The 14,398-nt window shown below is 31.4% G+C and overlaps 2 protein-coding genes across 3 annotated transcripts in view; one reads left to right on the forward strand and one right to left on the reverse strand.

The window, feature by feature from the left end:
• Nucleotides 1-14,398, forward strand: part of LOC127701157 (cytoplasmic dynein 1 light intermediate chain 2-like) — a 722,868-nt gene that overhangs the window by 604,362 nt on the left and 104,108 nt on the right. The gene's annotated exons all lie outside the window — the stretch shown is intronic.
• Nucleotides 5,567-14,398, reverse strand: part of LOC127702736 (Fanconi anemia group A protein-like) — a 68,953-nt gene continuing 60,121 nt past the window's right edge. The window contains exons 35-40 of the mRNA XM_052207041.1: nt 13,958-14,018; nt 12,021-12,074; nt 10,230-10,369; nt 7,599-7,713; nt 6,994-7,086; nt 5,567-5,667 (exon numbers count right to left, since the gene is read on the reverse strand). Coding sequence (XP_052063001.1) covers nt 5,608-5,667; nt 6,994-7,086; nt 7,599-7,713; nt 10,230-10,369; nt 12,021-12,074; nt 13,958-14,018 — 523 coding nt within the window. The 3' untranslated portion in view covers nt 5,567-5,607. The remainder of the gene's footprint in view (nt 5,668-6,993; nt 7,087-7,598; nt 7,714-10,229; nt 10,370-12,020; nt 12,075-13,957; nt 14,019-14,398) is intronic.

Here is a 14,398-nt window from a genome sequence, read left to right on the forward strand (position 1 = left end):
CCTCCACCAGCAGTGGCATCGACCCAATGGTTGTAAGTAAACTCATCAAATATATCAGGCTTAAAATAATGTACGCCAGACGCGCGATTCGTCTAAAAAGACTCATCGGTGACGCTCTAATAAAAAAAAAAAAGGCAAAATAAAGTACGAAGTTGAAATGCTTTGAGGGCCCAAAATTTCGAGAGAGAGAGAGAGAGAGAGAGAGAGAGAGAGAGAGAGAGAGAGAGGGGGGGGGGGGGGGGAACCAGTGCGCTTATATACATCATCTTATTTTTCAGTCTTATTTTTTTTTTAATCATAAGAATTATATGTTTTGAAAAGCTTTTACCATAAGATAAAATGTATATTTTTTAGTTATTCTAAAAGACACATTATCATCCACCAGGGTTATTTTTTCTGAGGAGTATATTTATATTACGCATTCTCGTTTTTTTCTTTTTCCAAAACATTAGTCCATGTGAAAGAAAATGAATAACTGAGTGTACAGATTTATACAATCATATTTTCATGACAATGCACTCACAAAATCTTACGTTTTGTATTCTTATACAAACAATTCGGAGTATTTAAGAAATATTTTGCCGAAGGATAACTTATGTACAAAATGCATTTTATATTGAATAAATCATTTATCAACGCTGTTTTCCATATCTTAATGGCTATGAGTTATGCAGTAAACTGACCTTGTAAAGTCAGCAGTACTTTAAAATTAATATATACACACTTGAAAAAATGATCAAAATTCGGACTAAAAGAGCTACAATTTGTTAGGACTGATGGACCGGCATTGATATTTTGATCATCTGCTTACATTTTACTGATATAAATGTTGTACTGGAGATCTATTGACGCCCTCAAGTAAAGTTCTTTTTTGAAAAAAATACATCAAAAAAGTTATAGAAAGTGTTCCGTTGTTTCGTTTGACCCGAATAATAAGCTGTTACCCAATACTGATTCAAACAAAACCGTTGATACCTGTCAAATATTGTTTATGTGTATTCAAAACGTACACAACGACCAATAATAATTAATTAAAAAATATTTTTCAAATGAGATGTAAATGAAGGATACAGATCCAGTGTGCAACATCATTCATTTCTAGACAAACCTTCATTAGGAACGACAGAGTTCAAAATAAAACCGACATAAGTTCCAATGCCATCTTTCAATTGCTTTAGGGAGTTGCAACCTTAGTATTGGCACAATTACAATATTTATAAAATATTAAATTTGTATCAAAATATATTGCATAAATCATACCAGTTCTGATGGACTGAATACTGAGTTCATAGTACTCGCCGGTATTGACTGTCAACCAGCAGTGGTACCGTCACAGTAGTGATAATGTACACGTGATTTCAACGTGAACATCTGAAGGGTGACATGTACAATAGTTTTAATTCCGAACCACACAAAGTGGTCTTATCGCATTCTCATTTATATTTTATACCCTCATATTTTTGTTGAAGATAGAGAGACCATGTCGGATATTCATAATACATATTGAAATGACTAAGTAACAGTCGTATTGAAATTCAAGTTGCTCTCTAGAAAATATTAAAAACTGTTAAAACAAACCGTATAAGGTTGTTTTTTGTTTGTTTGTTGTTTTTTTTTTTTACATTTACAGCAAATGAAAAAAACGACCTAGTAAATGTAATTATGTGTATAGAAGGGCGTAAAGAATAATATGCGATCACAAATCTGTACGCGTTTTTTTTTTTTGCACTAGGTTAACCAACAAACATAATTTGAGAAAGTTATATATATACACGTAAAGGGATTAATCAGAACGAAGACTGGTTAATATATGTATAAATGTATGAAAATATTAACGACACTACAGTATAATAAATTACAAAAAAATAGATCTAATTACATTACTCTATCCAAACATAGGAACTTAAGTGTGTAGTGTACAATTTCTTATATAAATAGAAAGATATTTCATGTTCAGTTTAAAATAATTAAATCAACCTTGAAAGTTGACCCTTTTTACATTCCAAAAAGAAATCATTTCACAATTTTTATTTCAGGTTAAGGTCTTGATTTTTAAGCATGTTTGCCCCAGGCAATTTTTTGCATGTGAACCCTTATTTCCTCTTTTTTTCACTTATGTAGCCCAAGTTGGTTGATAGTCATAATTCACAAACTAAAATTAATACACACTTTATCATCTACGTCGAGTTTGGTTTTATTGAACTTGGTTTCCTCCGTAAAATATTCAGTATGCCTTGTCAAACTCAAATAACGGACGGGTACCAGTCTAGGTTCTAGGATAATAGACAATCAGCTAAAATTGGTCAAATTCGTCGTTTAAGGGTTACAACTCTTGTAAGAAGTCATTGGATGGTAACATTCAAATAAGCGTTCTTGTATGTCATTTAACGTTAATCAATTCTGCTGTCTAACCCCTCTTTGAATAATATGAGCCAATCTGATAATTTAAGTCTTATAGTTTTAGTGCTTTTGCTGGTTACGGTTTATCACAATCTACCAATTGAAACTGTTCAAGATAATATTCAAAAATGGATTAAACACTCAAATAGCCGAGTAGCAGACTGGTCTATACTCAATCTGATGGTCTATACTGAACATATAGAAATATAAAACGTATTAATTGGAAAACATCTTTAAACAACTCAATAATTATCATGGAAGGTGTTGTACACCACACATCAAAAGGCTTACAAATTCTGTGACGATCGAAGATCTAAAAACAAGAATTGTTTCTGTTTTTAAAACTTTGGCTGAAGAAATGCCTGAATGAATCCAGTAATTTTTGGCATAAAAGAATCCATATGATATAATTATGTCAAACATATATGTATTAACACCCAAATCAATTCTGGTTCTAAAAATTGTTGACTGATCATTTAGTTACTGAGAAAAGAAATCTCATCTGGGACATTAACCTAACAATTGGAGTGTGAAATCAAGGTCATAGCTATATGACGTGTCAAACTTGTAAATCTAATCTGACCATCTGAGCCTGATGATGAAACTGAGATCAAGTTCGAGTGACAATGATGGACTGACAAGATCTCGTCATAAACAATCTCCATTCAAGATGTAGTCATCCTAGAGGAAAATGTGGAAAAACATTAGGGTTGGTTGCAAATTGTTAATGCTAATGCGGGACAAGATAAAAATAAGGAGATGTGCCGGGTATGATTGCCAATGAGACAACTTTCCACCCAAGTTCAAATGAAGAGGATGTAAGCAATAAACCCTATTTGGAGCTATTGACCCTAAAATAATTTTACGAAATTTCTGTTTTAGTTATTATCTTGAAGACTATTATAGATAAAGAGAAATTTTAAACAGCAAACATATTCTGCAAGTTAATATCTACAAATGTGTCCAAATCACTGAAATTATAAATCAAATCGTATAGAATAATTGCCCTTGAAAGACAATATTTATGCAAAAACCACAATAGAAACTTTGTGGCAAAAATGTTCAGCAACGTAAGATCTACGAATAAGTTAATTAATCCTTTATAGGAGTTATTGCCATTGAAAGATTTTTGCAGAAACTATGATAGATAAGTTTTAAATAGCAGATGTTTAGCAAAGTTGTATCTACACATAAGTCATCATGACCGAAACTGTCAATTGACCTCTTATTAGAAATTGTAGTTACCATTTTTTTTTAAATGCAGAAACTATGAAAGATGGAGAGAACCTTAAAATGGAAAAAATGTACAGCAAAGTAAGACATAAAAAGATGTCAACATGACCCAAATCGTCAATTAAACCCTTATTCAACGCAGACCACACTTGGATGTCAGAGGCTGCATTGCGGCAATTACAATTTTGTCACTATGTAGTAAACAAAGCATAGTATACAATGATCTGAATCAGCAGATTGGTTATTGTTTTGTTGTTTTTCTTGAAGTTAATTTCTTGTCGGCCTCATAATTATTTCAACATTTTAATGGATGCAACTTATTTTCGGTTTTCATGATTTTTGCACAGTCATGTCAAATATTTTTCAACCTTGGCCAAAAATATGATATGTTGAAGGCCCAACAGTAACCTTAAATTAGTTTACATATTTGTTCTTTGGTCTTTCTACTGGCTTTCAAACCACATCTCCTTATATTTGTATACAATAGTTCTACAAAAAATATCATATGTGTATACATTATGATTTTGATTTTTTGTTTTTTAGCCTCCCTCATGCAATGGCAGCACCTTTTTGGTTACTACTTATGTGTTGTGTCTAAATTTAAATTGCAACACTCTAGAGTGACTGAACAGGTTGAACAAATCCTTCTCAAGAAACAGAAAAAGAAGACACCTAGGAACAGCACCAGACAATTCAACATTCAGGCTTATAAATAAAAACTCAGATCAGGACAGTAAGTTGAGCTATCACATAAACTGCGGATAACACAAATTTTTAAAGTTATCAGGTTTTTTGGTACATTTTCTGTTCCAATTTTCACACCAGTTAGACAATATCACTTGAAAGAAGCTACACTAATTTTATTAAAACAATGATAAATATTTCATTCATAAAAGCAAAAAAAATCACCATCAATATTTATGATTGAAAAGTAAAGTACATCCTAACACGGTGCACTCATTCCTGTTTATTGTGAACTGACCCCAATTTTTTTTATCATGAACAGTCCAGTGATTATCACCCAATACACATCAAAGGAAAATGTACAAAATACTGATAAATCATATTATTTACCCTGTAAAAGGGAATAACCAGGATAATTGTTTACAGAATCTTGTAGTCCTTGCCAGCAACTCTAAAACACTGTAAGCCGATCTGATAGTAGTATGCTACCAGACACAGACATAATTATTGTGCCCTAACTATCGTTACATAATGCATGTGGGTAAATGAATAACATTGTTTTTTTATTGACTACTGCATAATAAAGATGATGATGGTGGATTGGTATTTAAGATCTATGCATATAAAGAACACAAGCTAAATAATTTAATATCATTTCTTAGCATGTCTACCTGGCGAAGGGGAGGGAACTCCTGTCTCCTTTGGATTTATTCACAGCCATATTTAGACACAGAACAATCTAAAGCTTGACATATTGTATATAAACCTGTCTATTGTTGCCTGTATTTTGGTTATTTGTTTCATTGCACTCTGTTTCATTTATAACATATACCACTCATCATTTTATTAACAAGAGGGACGAAAGATACCAGAGGGACAGTCAAACTCATAGATCGAAAGCAAACTGACAACGCCATGGCCAAAAATAAAAAGACAAACAGACAAATAATAGTATAGATGACACAACATAGAAAACTAAAGACTAAGCAACACGAACCTCACCAAGAACTGGGGTGATCTCAGGTGCTCCGGAAGGGTAAGCAGATTCTGCTCCACATGTGGCACTGTCGTGTTGCTTATGTCATTACAAATACGGTAAATAGTCTAATTCGGTAGGTCACATTCGTGAAAAGGGAAGGGTATTTTAGTTACGACATAAGGAACATATCCGATATCATCTGTGAAACGGTTATTCCATAACGGTCATGCCAGATGATTGTAATTTTTCTAGAAAATCAACAAATCCAAATATGATTTCATTTCTCAATTTATTATAAAGATATCATGATCTTATTTGAGTCTTTCTTGAACAGCTAATGTAATTTCCATTCCACATTCCTTCACTAAGTCCTAAAACAAAAGATAATAAATTAATAAGATGCTTTACTAAACATTAAACTTTTAAAAAATAAATAAAGTAACACCAAAATACAAAATTGATTGTTTCCCCACAGAAATTCATCACACACTTTTGAATTATCCATGGAAAACAAAAATTTGGAAATTCAATAGCAACATATGTACAACTTGTTTGTGGAAGATATGCATCTTCTTGCAACTATTGATAAATCAAGCTTTTTTTTGCCATAAGTTTGCATAAATGATGCCTTAAGCTTGAAAAGTCTATCATTTCTGATTTGAGTCAAACAGATTGTTTTACTATGCATATTTTTTTTCTCTCACCAACACACCCCATGTATGTTGATGCTTCTGGTTTCAGGACCAATTTTAATTACAGCTGTTATCATAATGCTAGCAAGTTAAAGGTTTGGTTGGCTTGATTGCTTTGTTTGTATAATGTTTGCTCAAGCATTGTAATTAAGATTGACATCTGAAAACAATATTTAAAGGCAGAGTTAAACTTGTATACTTTATACTTAAATTTGATTGGACACTATCAAATAATCAAATTTACCTATATACAGGTTTAACTCCACCTACTTATATTGTTTGCAGATGTCAATCTTAATTACAATGCTTGAGCAAACATTAATACAATCAAATCAAGCAAGGCAAGCAAGCCAACCAAACTCTTACTCTACATGCATTAGGAAATTGACTGTAAACTGATTTTAAGGATTACAATACCACACAAAATAAAGTTGCAGAGAGGGACTTGTAGGTGGTATTAAAAAAAAATTAAAATGAGAGATCAGGAGGGGATCCATTGTTTCTTGTCACACCTGCATTTTTCACCAGATCTTCTTCAAATTTGTATGAAGGTTTCCAACTCATCCAATCTGCAGATGAAATCAATAATCAGAAATATATTTGAAGGGGAACTTTTTATGGAAAAAAAGGGGGGGGGGGACATATATACAGATTTTAATATAACCTTCAAAGAATATTAAACCAGTATATTCCTTTAGATTACATTTTGTTCAGTATAAAACTGTCAATATGTTTTAGTTACCTCAAACAGAAGTTCCTACATATCCTTTAATAAAATAATTTATCTATTCCCTAATGAGCAAAATACTATTTTTTTCAATTAAAATTATATATTTCCTTTTTTGGAACTAATGTTATTAAGGAACTCGGTTCTGCTAAAATGAACTCTTTGTACTATATCCATTTTGAAGAAAACATCTCAAGAGTGATATTTTTCTTGCAGCTTTATTTCAACAAATGTATAGTTAAGTTTTAATGAAAAAAAATATACATTAAAAAAAATACCTTGTCTAAATCTTTAAGAACATAATCAGGTGATCTAGCAATACATTTCTGTACAAATCTTGATAATTCTAATTCTGACTGAATACTTGGACCCTGAAAGATAAAACATTTATATTATATACTTTCAAAATATACTATAGACCTTCAACTGAACTAGTAGCTTAAAAATTTTCTTTAGGTTTAACTTGTTTATCCCCTCTTTGAAAGTGTCTGTCTGATCATGAATAACCATTGATAGGTAGGGAACAAAACTCAAAACAAATAACTTGACCTGTAGAAGAGGAATCTGAAGAATAATTAAAGTATAAAACTGTCAGTATGTTTTAGTTACCTCTAAAAGTTCCTCCATATCCTTCAACGAAATTATAAGAATATTCTAATAAAAGGGTGTATTTTCTGATCTATTAAACTCCCAATATATCATAATCTGATTCTATTACTATGTAACACTTGTGTATATCTCTAAAGGGTTAAATGATCTTTTGAAGTTGATTGTGTCATTGGCAATTAGAGCACATCATAATTTTGTACATCTGAGTACTTCACAACAGGATAAGCATTTCATGTCATTTTAGAAGTATAAATAAAGTATATTGTATACTTACACAGCTACTGTTTTCCTCATCACACAAATTAACAACCATGCTATACAGACTTAAAACTTTTCCTAAGAAGTCTGGAATTGATTCAAAGTGATTATAAGGTCCTCTAGAAATGTACCTGAAAATACAAATAAAATAATTAACAACTGTTTTCAAAAGATGCTCCAATTCAAAAGAAACGGGTCAAAGACATTTTTTATCCAAGAAACAGCCTGTTCCTAAGAGTCTGGATTTACATGAAGTGATAAAGAAATTTTCCTGAAAATATATATTATTTACCACAGGTTCAAATTCTATTAGTTATGAATAGTGAGTAGTTCACATGATAAAAAAACTAAATATTTTTTTCAAGTAGTCATTTAACCAGGAAAATCCGGTCAATACAATGGACATAAGACAGATACAAACTTCATAACATAAGGCATCTGCATACAATGTATGAAGCATCCAGGTATTCTATCTTCTGAAATATAAAGCTTTATACAAATAGTTTACACTGCTGCCAAATAGTAATCCCTATGTCTCACATTCTGTGACTTTCGTCGCAGGTGAGACAGAAATCGGATCACAGAATTGAGTTTTCTCTATTACCCAACTAGAGTAGATTCTCCAATTGACTGTAAATTTAGAATAAAGGACTTTTTGTTTTTGATATTAACTTTGATACCAACTTTATCACAGTAAAATATCAGTATCACCTGATATCTAACCATGAGAAAGTCAGTATCACCTGATATCTAACCATGAGAAAGTCAGTATCAAAAACAAAAAGTCCTTTGTTATTTTTATTGACAATTATAAAAAAATGAAAATAACTATAAATAGTTATCAAAGGTACCAGGATTATAATTTAATACGCCAGACACACGTTTCGTTTACATAAGACTCATCAGTGAAACTCAGATCAAAATAGTTATAAAGCCAAACAAGTACAAAGTTGAAGAGCATTGAGGACCCAAAATTTCAAAAAGTTGTGCTAAATACGGCTAAGGTTATCTATTCCTGGGATAAGAAAATCCTTAGTTTTTCTAAAAATTCAAAGTTTTGTAACAGGAAGTTTATAAAAATGACCATATAGTTGATATTCATGTCAACACTGAAGTGCCGACTACTGGGCTGGTGATACCCTCGGGGACGAAACGTCCACCAGCAGTGGCATCGAAAATAGATGAAATAACAAACAAACTACTATATTGGGTTGAATCACTGGCTGCTATATGTCATTAAAATTTTGTCAAAGTGAGGTAAACATGGCATTCCCAAATAATTCTTGAAAACTTTTCAAACATATATAAAACAGTGCAGAATATATTGTAACATATCAGTATGTATTTTTTTTTAGATTTGTTATTGATTTAGTAGTATTGTTTGTTGTATTTGTATTTTACTTTCTGGCTTATAATGTGATAGATAACCTGTTTAAAAATCACATTTTCTGTAGTTGTAAGTTTAGTGCTCATGCTGAAGACGATCACATTCATGTTAAAGCCCCCTTTTTAAGCAGGCATATTTTTTTCAGGTTTAGGCAACATGTCTGTAGTTTAGCATATTATCAAATAGCTCATGTCCACCTCATAAATAATGATTTCAAACAGTTTAATGGTTGTAACTCAACTTTGGTCTATTTTCTTGGGCTTTTCATATTCTTGCAAGGTCATGTCATTTTTTTGCTTCAACTCGAACCAGGAATATGAAAAATTGAAGGCCACAATCCAACATGGTTACCTGTAATTGTTCACATCTTTAATCATACCACATATCCTAATTTTTATATGTTAGTCCCAAAAGAATCATTGAATGTTGTGATTGTATTTTTTGTTGTTTCAGATTGACCAGTGATGCAGTGGCAGCACCTATCCAGTTACTATTCATGTGTTGCGTCTAAAGATGAATTGTAACACTTTATAGTGACTAAACAGGTTGAACAAATTCTTCTCAAGAAGCACAAAAAGAAGAATACACTTTGAAACAGCACCAGACCATTTAACATTCCAGCTTATAGTTATAAATGAAAACTCAGATTTGGATAGTAAGGCAAGCTATAAAAAACTGCAGATATAGCTGTGAATTCGATTCAAGTTGATCTTTTCAAATACAATTTTCTAAGTTTATCAGATTTTCTGTTGCTGCTGAAATTTTATTGAAACAATAACAAGTATTTCATTCACAAAAAGACTTGTGTGTTTCTGCGAATAAAATCATGTGTGATATTATGAAGGAAAGGGAAAGTAGATCCTTACAAGATATCACTCATGCATGTTAATTGTGAACTGACCTGATAATTTCTTTATCGCAGTCTATTGATACTGACATTATCAGCGAGTACACATCAAAGGAAAAATGTCCAAATAAGGGATAAAAGTATGTGTACCCTACATCTCCATTTATTCTTATACACAGTCTATACATAAACATGAGAAAATAGTTATCATTCATAGTTTTATGTTAAATATTCCCCAATTTGATTCTGACTCTCAAACTAGTAACTGAGGTAAAATTCCTAAAGGACTGAAAAGTATTTAACAATACATAAGAGGGGAAAAGTCTTGCAGATAACACATGACCCTATGATATTGACCTTCAAGTATGTTATTGATCCCTTTGTGAAATTTCTATACTATAAAGAAAACTTACATGAGCAGTCTATAGGGTATTATTGACTGTGTAGAAGATGAACACATCTGTTTTATTATGCTCTCACTAGGAAGAGTAAGTATTATTTCTGGAGAAGAATTTTGAATAACATCTAAAACTTTGTTGTATCTTGGATCATCCTGAAATACCATTAATTTAGTTCTATTATATTACTAAATTACTAAATAGCTTCCTAAAAAGAATGGAACAGTTTCCTGCTTATGAATTCAGAAATGCTTACATATTTCTATGCAGTTTAAATATATAGCTGCGCCATGAGTGCATGATGCACCCGTTGCTTTTTCTCAATACTTCTCAATGTCATATCAGAAATTTATAAAAAAAACCTAAAGGAATGTTATTTTAATAGATATAAACCAGTCACCAAAGTTTCATGAAAACTGCTCAAAGCACTTTTGAGATATTGTCTGAAAACTGGAAATCACCCCTTTTTTATTAATACAATATAATAACTCGGAATAGTAAAATCTAAAGTTTGTAAAACTCGAAAGGGAGCTTACATCAATAGATATAAATAATTCACCAAAGTTTCATGAAAACTGCTCAAAGCATTTTTGAGTTAATGTCTGAAAACTGGAAAATCCCCCCTTTTTTATTAATAAAATCCCACAACTTGGAAACGTTAAATCTAAAATTCATAAAAATTGAAAGGGAGCTCACATCAATAGATATATACATTTCACAAAAGTTTCTTGCAAATTGGTGAAAGCGTATTTGAGTTATTGTCCGAAAACTAGAAAATCCCCCTTTTTTAACAAATAAAACCCCATAACTCGGAAACATCAAATCTAAAAATTTATAAAAATCAAAAGGGAGCTCACGTCCATAGATATAAACAATTCATCAAAGTTTCATGCTAATTGGTTAAAGCGTTTTTGAGTTATTGTCCGACATGTTGACGATGGACGGACAACAGTATACCATAATATGTCCCGTAAACGGGTGTATAAAAAATTGGCATCCAGTATATAAATATAATTACTGATATGGTATTCATAACTTAAAATTTGCAACATAAACTGAAGGAAATTGGATGAGATATCAAAGCAGTATTCTGGGACAAGAATTACATTTTTCAAGTCCACCTTCTAAAATGAGTTCCCCAAAATAAAATCTTTTGAGGTTGTAAAGAATCAATATATCAGAGTACTCACAAAAATGTTGAAAATAGTATCCTCTAAAGACTGCATGTTTTATGTGCCTGTTCCAAGTCTGGAACCTCATCATGATTAGTGGTTTTAATAATATCTAAATGTACCTTTAGGGAATATAGTGTTGATGACAGATCTTTGGTAGTCTCATTAAACCTATGTAGATTTATACAACATAACATAGTTCTCCTGAATATCATGTACCAATATTTACTGTTTGGCTTTAGATACCCATTAATAAATATAACATTTTGACAGTGTAACATAATTGTAACAAGTAATTATACTATTATTTGAACTTATTTAATTTAGAATAGTCTCTATTAAAAATCGAAAGGGAGCTCACGTCAATAGATATAAACAATTCACCAAAGTTTCATGCTAATTGGTTAAAGCGTTTTTGGGTTATTGTCCGACATATTGACGACGGACGGACAACGATATACCATAATACCTCCCATAAACGGGGGTGTAAAAAATTGGCATCCAGTATATAAATATAATTACTGATTCACTCATCTTTTCCTTGAAGTTATAATATTTTGATATGTAAATATACAAGCACCATGCCATATTTCTGTCAGATACAAATATGCTCATTGTCTAATACAATACTTACCAAATCCTGATATGCTGTGTGTGCAGTCAATATCACAACAAATTCCTTCAAAATCTGAAATAGTTTCAAACAAGGCTTTTAAGCTGTAAAAATCATGTGACAAAAAGAAAAATCACTACATGTTTTCTTTAAATTTATTTCAGCAGTCACTTGTCACTGGACCAAAAAAAGGTTGTCAAAAACAATGGACATATGCTAGACAGAAACTTCAGACCACATGATATGGAATTATCCATCTGAAATATAAAGCTTTATACAAATAGGTTATGCCGTTGCTGCTGACAGATAGGGTTCCTATGGCACAAATTCTATTAAATTCGTTGGAGAAAGAGAAAAATTAATTAACAAGATAAATGACATGCAATGTGAACTAGTGCTTCCTACAACTTGATTTTCAATTTTTTTTAATAAATACATATCGTTTGGCATGATCCTGACTCCTTTGTTATTTGTATTTGGTTGCAGTTAATTGTATGAATAACATCGAAAGATAATCCAAATGTTTCTTTTAAACAGAAACACTTTGATAATTTCAAGATGAAACCACTGATTTCCTTTAACTTTTTATGAAATATAAATTTATATTTTTTTAAGCACAACACAACAGAGAAAATCTATGTCATATTTGGGAGAAAAAAAATCTTTTGGCCTTAAAAAAACACTGTAGGTGTAATACCACCATTGATTTTCCCCTATTAGTCTTTGTTAAAGGAGTAGGTTTGATAAGGCCCTAAAATGGCCCCTAATTCTATCTGAAATTTGAAATTACGATTTATTGACCAATTTCACAAGGAATCATAGGTAATATAATGACTAGATTGGAAAAACGTTTTTTTGTTGAAAATTTATGTTTTTGTGTTCTATTCATGACGTCACAAATAGCACTCATTTTGATTTTCAGCGAAAATTCAATGAAAACGGGTAAATTTACGTTGATTTTTTGGAGAAGAAACATAGAGCGCATGCGTCGACAACAAAGATATTTAAACCTAACGTTTGTTATGACATTTTACATATCTGACTTGAATATTTTGTTTGTCAACGCCTGCGCTCTATGATTCCTAGGTCTTAATTTGGTTGAAATCCAGACGATTTTGTCCAATTTCGCAAAAATCTCTATTCTTAACCTATTTGGGATGTCAAAATCAATGCTTAAAAATAAAACTCTGGCAAAAATAGTTCTATATAACTTTCTCACATTTCTTTTCATCAACTTAAAACACATTTTATCCAGAAACACTGAACTTGATAATCGGAGCCAAATTTGGCCCTTACCGAACTTACTCCTTTGCACTTTTCAAAAAATTGTGCAGAATTTATCTTTGTTTCAAATAAAGAAATACTTGGCATGAGTAAAGTTTTATCCTGTCCAGTACTATAGACAAAATTTCACATAACAATTCATTGCATATAAGAAAATAACCATCACTGGAAGTTAACCAATCAAATTTTCACCCCTTTTTTTCCTGTGTACAAGCTATAGTAACCATGTAACCTCAACTTTCCAAAATATTCTATAGAAACACCAAATAAAAAAATTAGGGTGCTTTGAAACGCCCAAGATATATGTTTATGACTCAGAAATTTTTTACTGTCAAATTCAAGGGAATATTTTTTTTCAACCCTTTTTCGTATGCAACTGGATGTGACGTACTATGATTTGGTGGTATTACACCTGGTTTGTTTCTATTCCACTTTCTCAGAAAATCACTTAAAAATGAAATTTTAACATCGACTTGTAAAGCAAATGAGTTATGAAAATGAGGTCAAGGAGAATTGATATGAAAGACAGTTGATAAATCTGCTATCAACAAAAATGGTCTGTCAAATTTTGATGAAGGTCCTCACATAAAGGTTTGTACAACTACTCTATGACACTGTTTCCATCTGAATACCATGCCAATGTTTTGCTTTGGTGAAGAAAAAAAAACACTCACTGAGCTGTTTTTGCTTGTTTTCTGTGACAAGAATTTTGAAATCATATCTTCAACTTGGTCCCTAAGTGAAATAAAATATCAGAAAATTAACATTAACAATACAAATCAAAAATAAAATATTATTTAAAGATAAATAGAAATTTCTTCATTGTTGAAAATATGCAAAAATAAATGTAAATTAAAGAACCTAAGTGAGCGCGCTCACATACCCCACGTCCCCACATTGTCATTGGAGAAATAAAATATGTGTAAGACAAAAAAATTGTATAAGAAAAAAACATTGAATCATAATTTCCTGTCAATATGCACATCTACATAGTATGTCCTTATTATCTACAAAGTTTCATGAAATTCTGTTGTGTGGTATCAGAGGAATTGCGATGACAAACTGTTGCAGTAGTAAATTAAAGCAAATAAGTTCAAAGGGCGTAACTCCTAGAA

Source organism: Mytilus californianus, unplaced genomic scaffold (assembly GCF_021869535.1).
Source record: "Mytilus californianus isolate M0D057914Y unplaced genomic scaffold, xbMytCali1.0.p SCAF_5, whole genome shotgun sequence".
NCBI classification, from domain to species: Eukaryota; Metazoa; Mollusca; class Bivalvia; order Mytilida; family Mytilidae; genus Mytilus; species Mytilus californianus.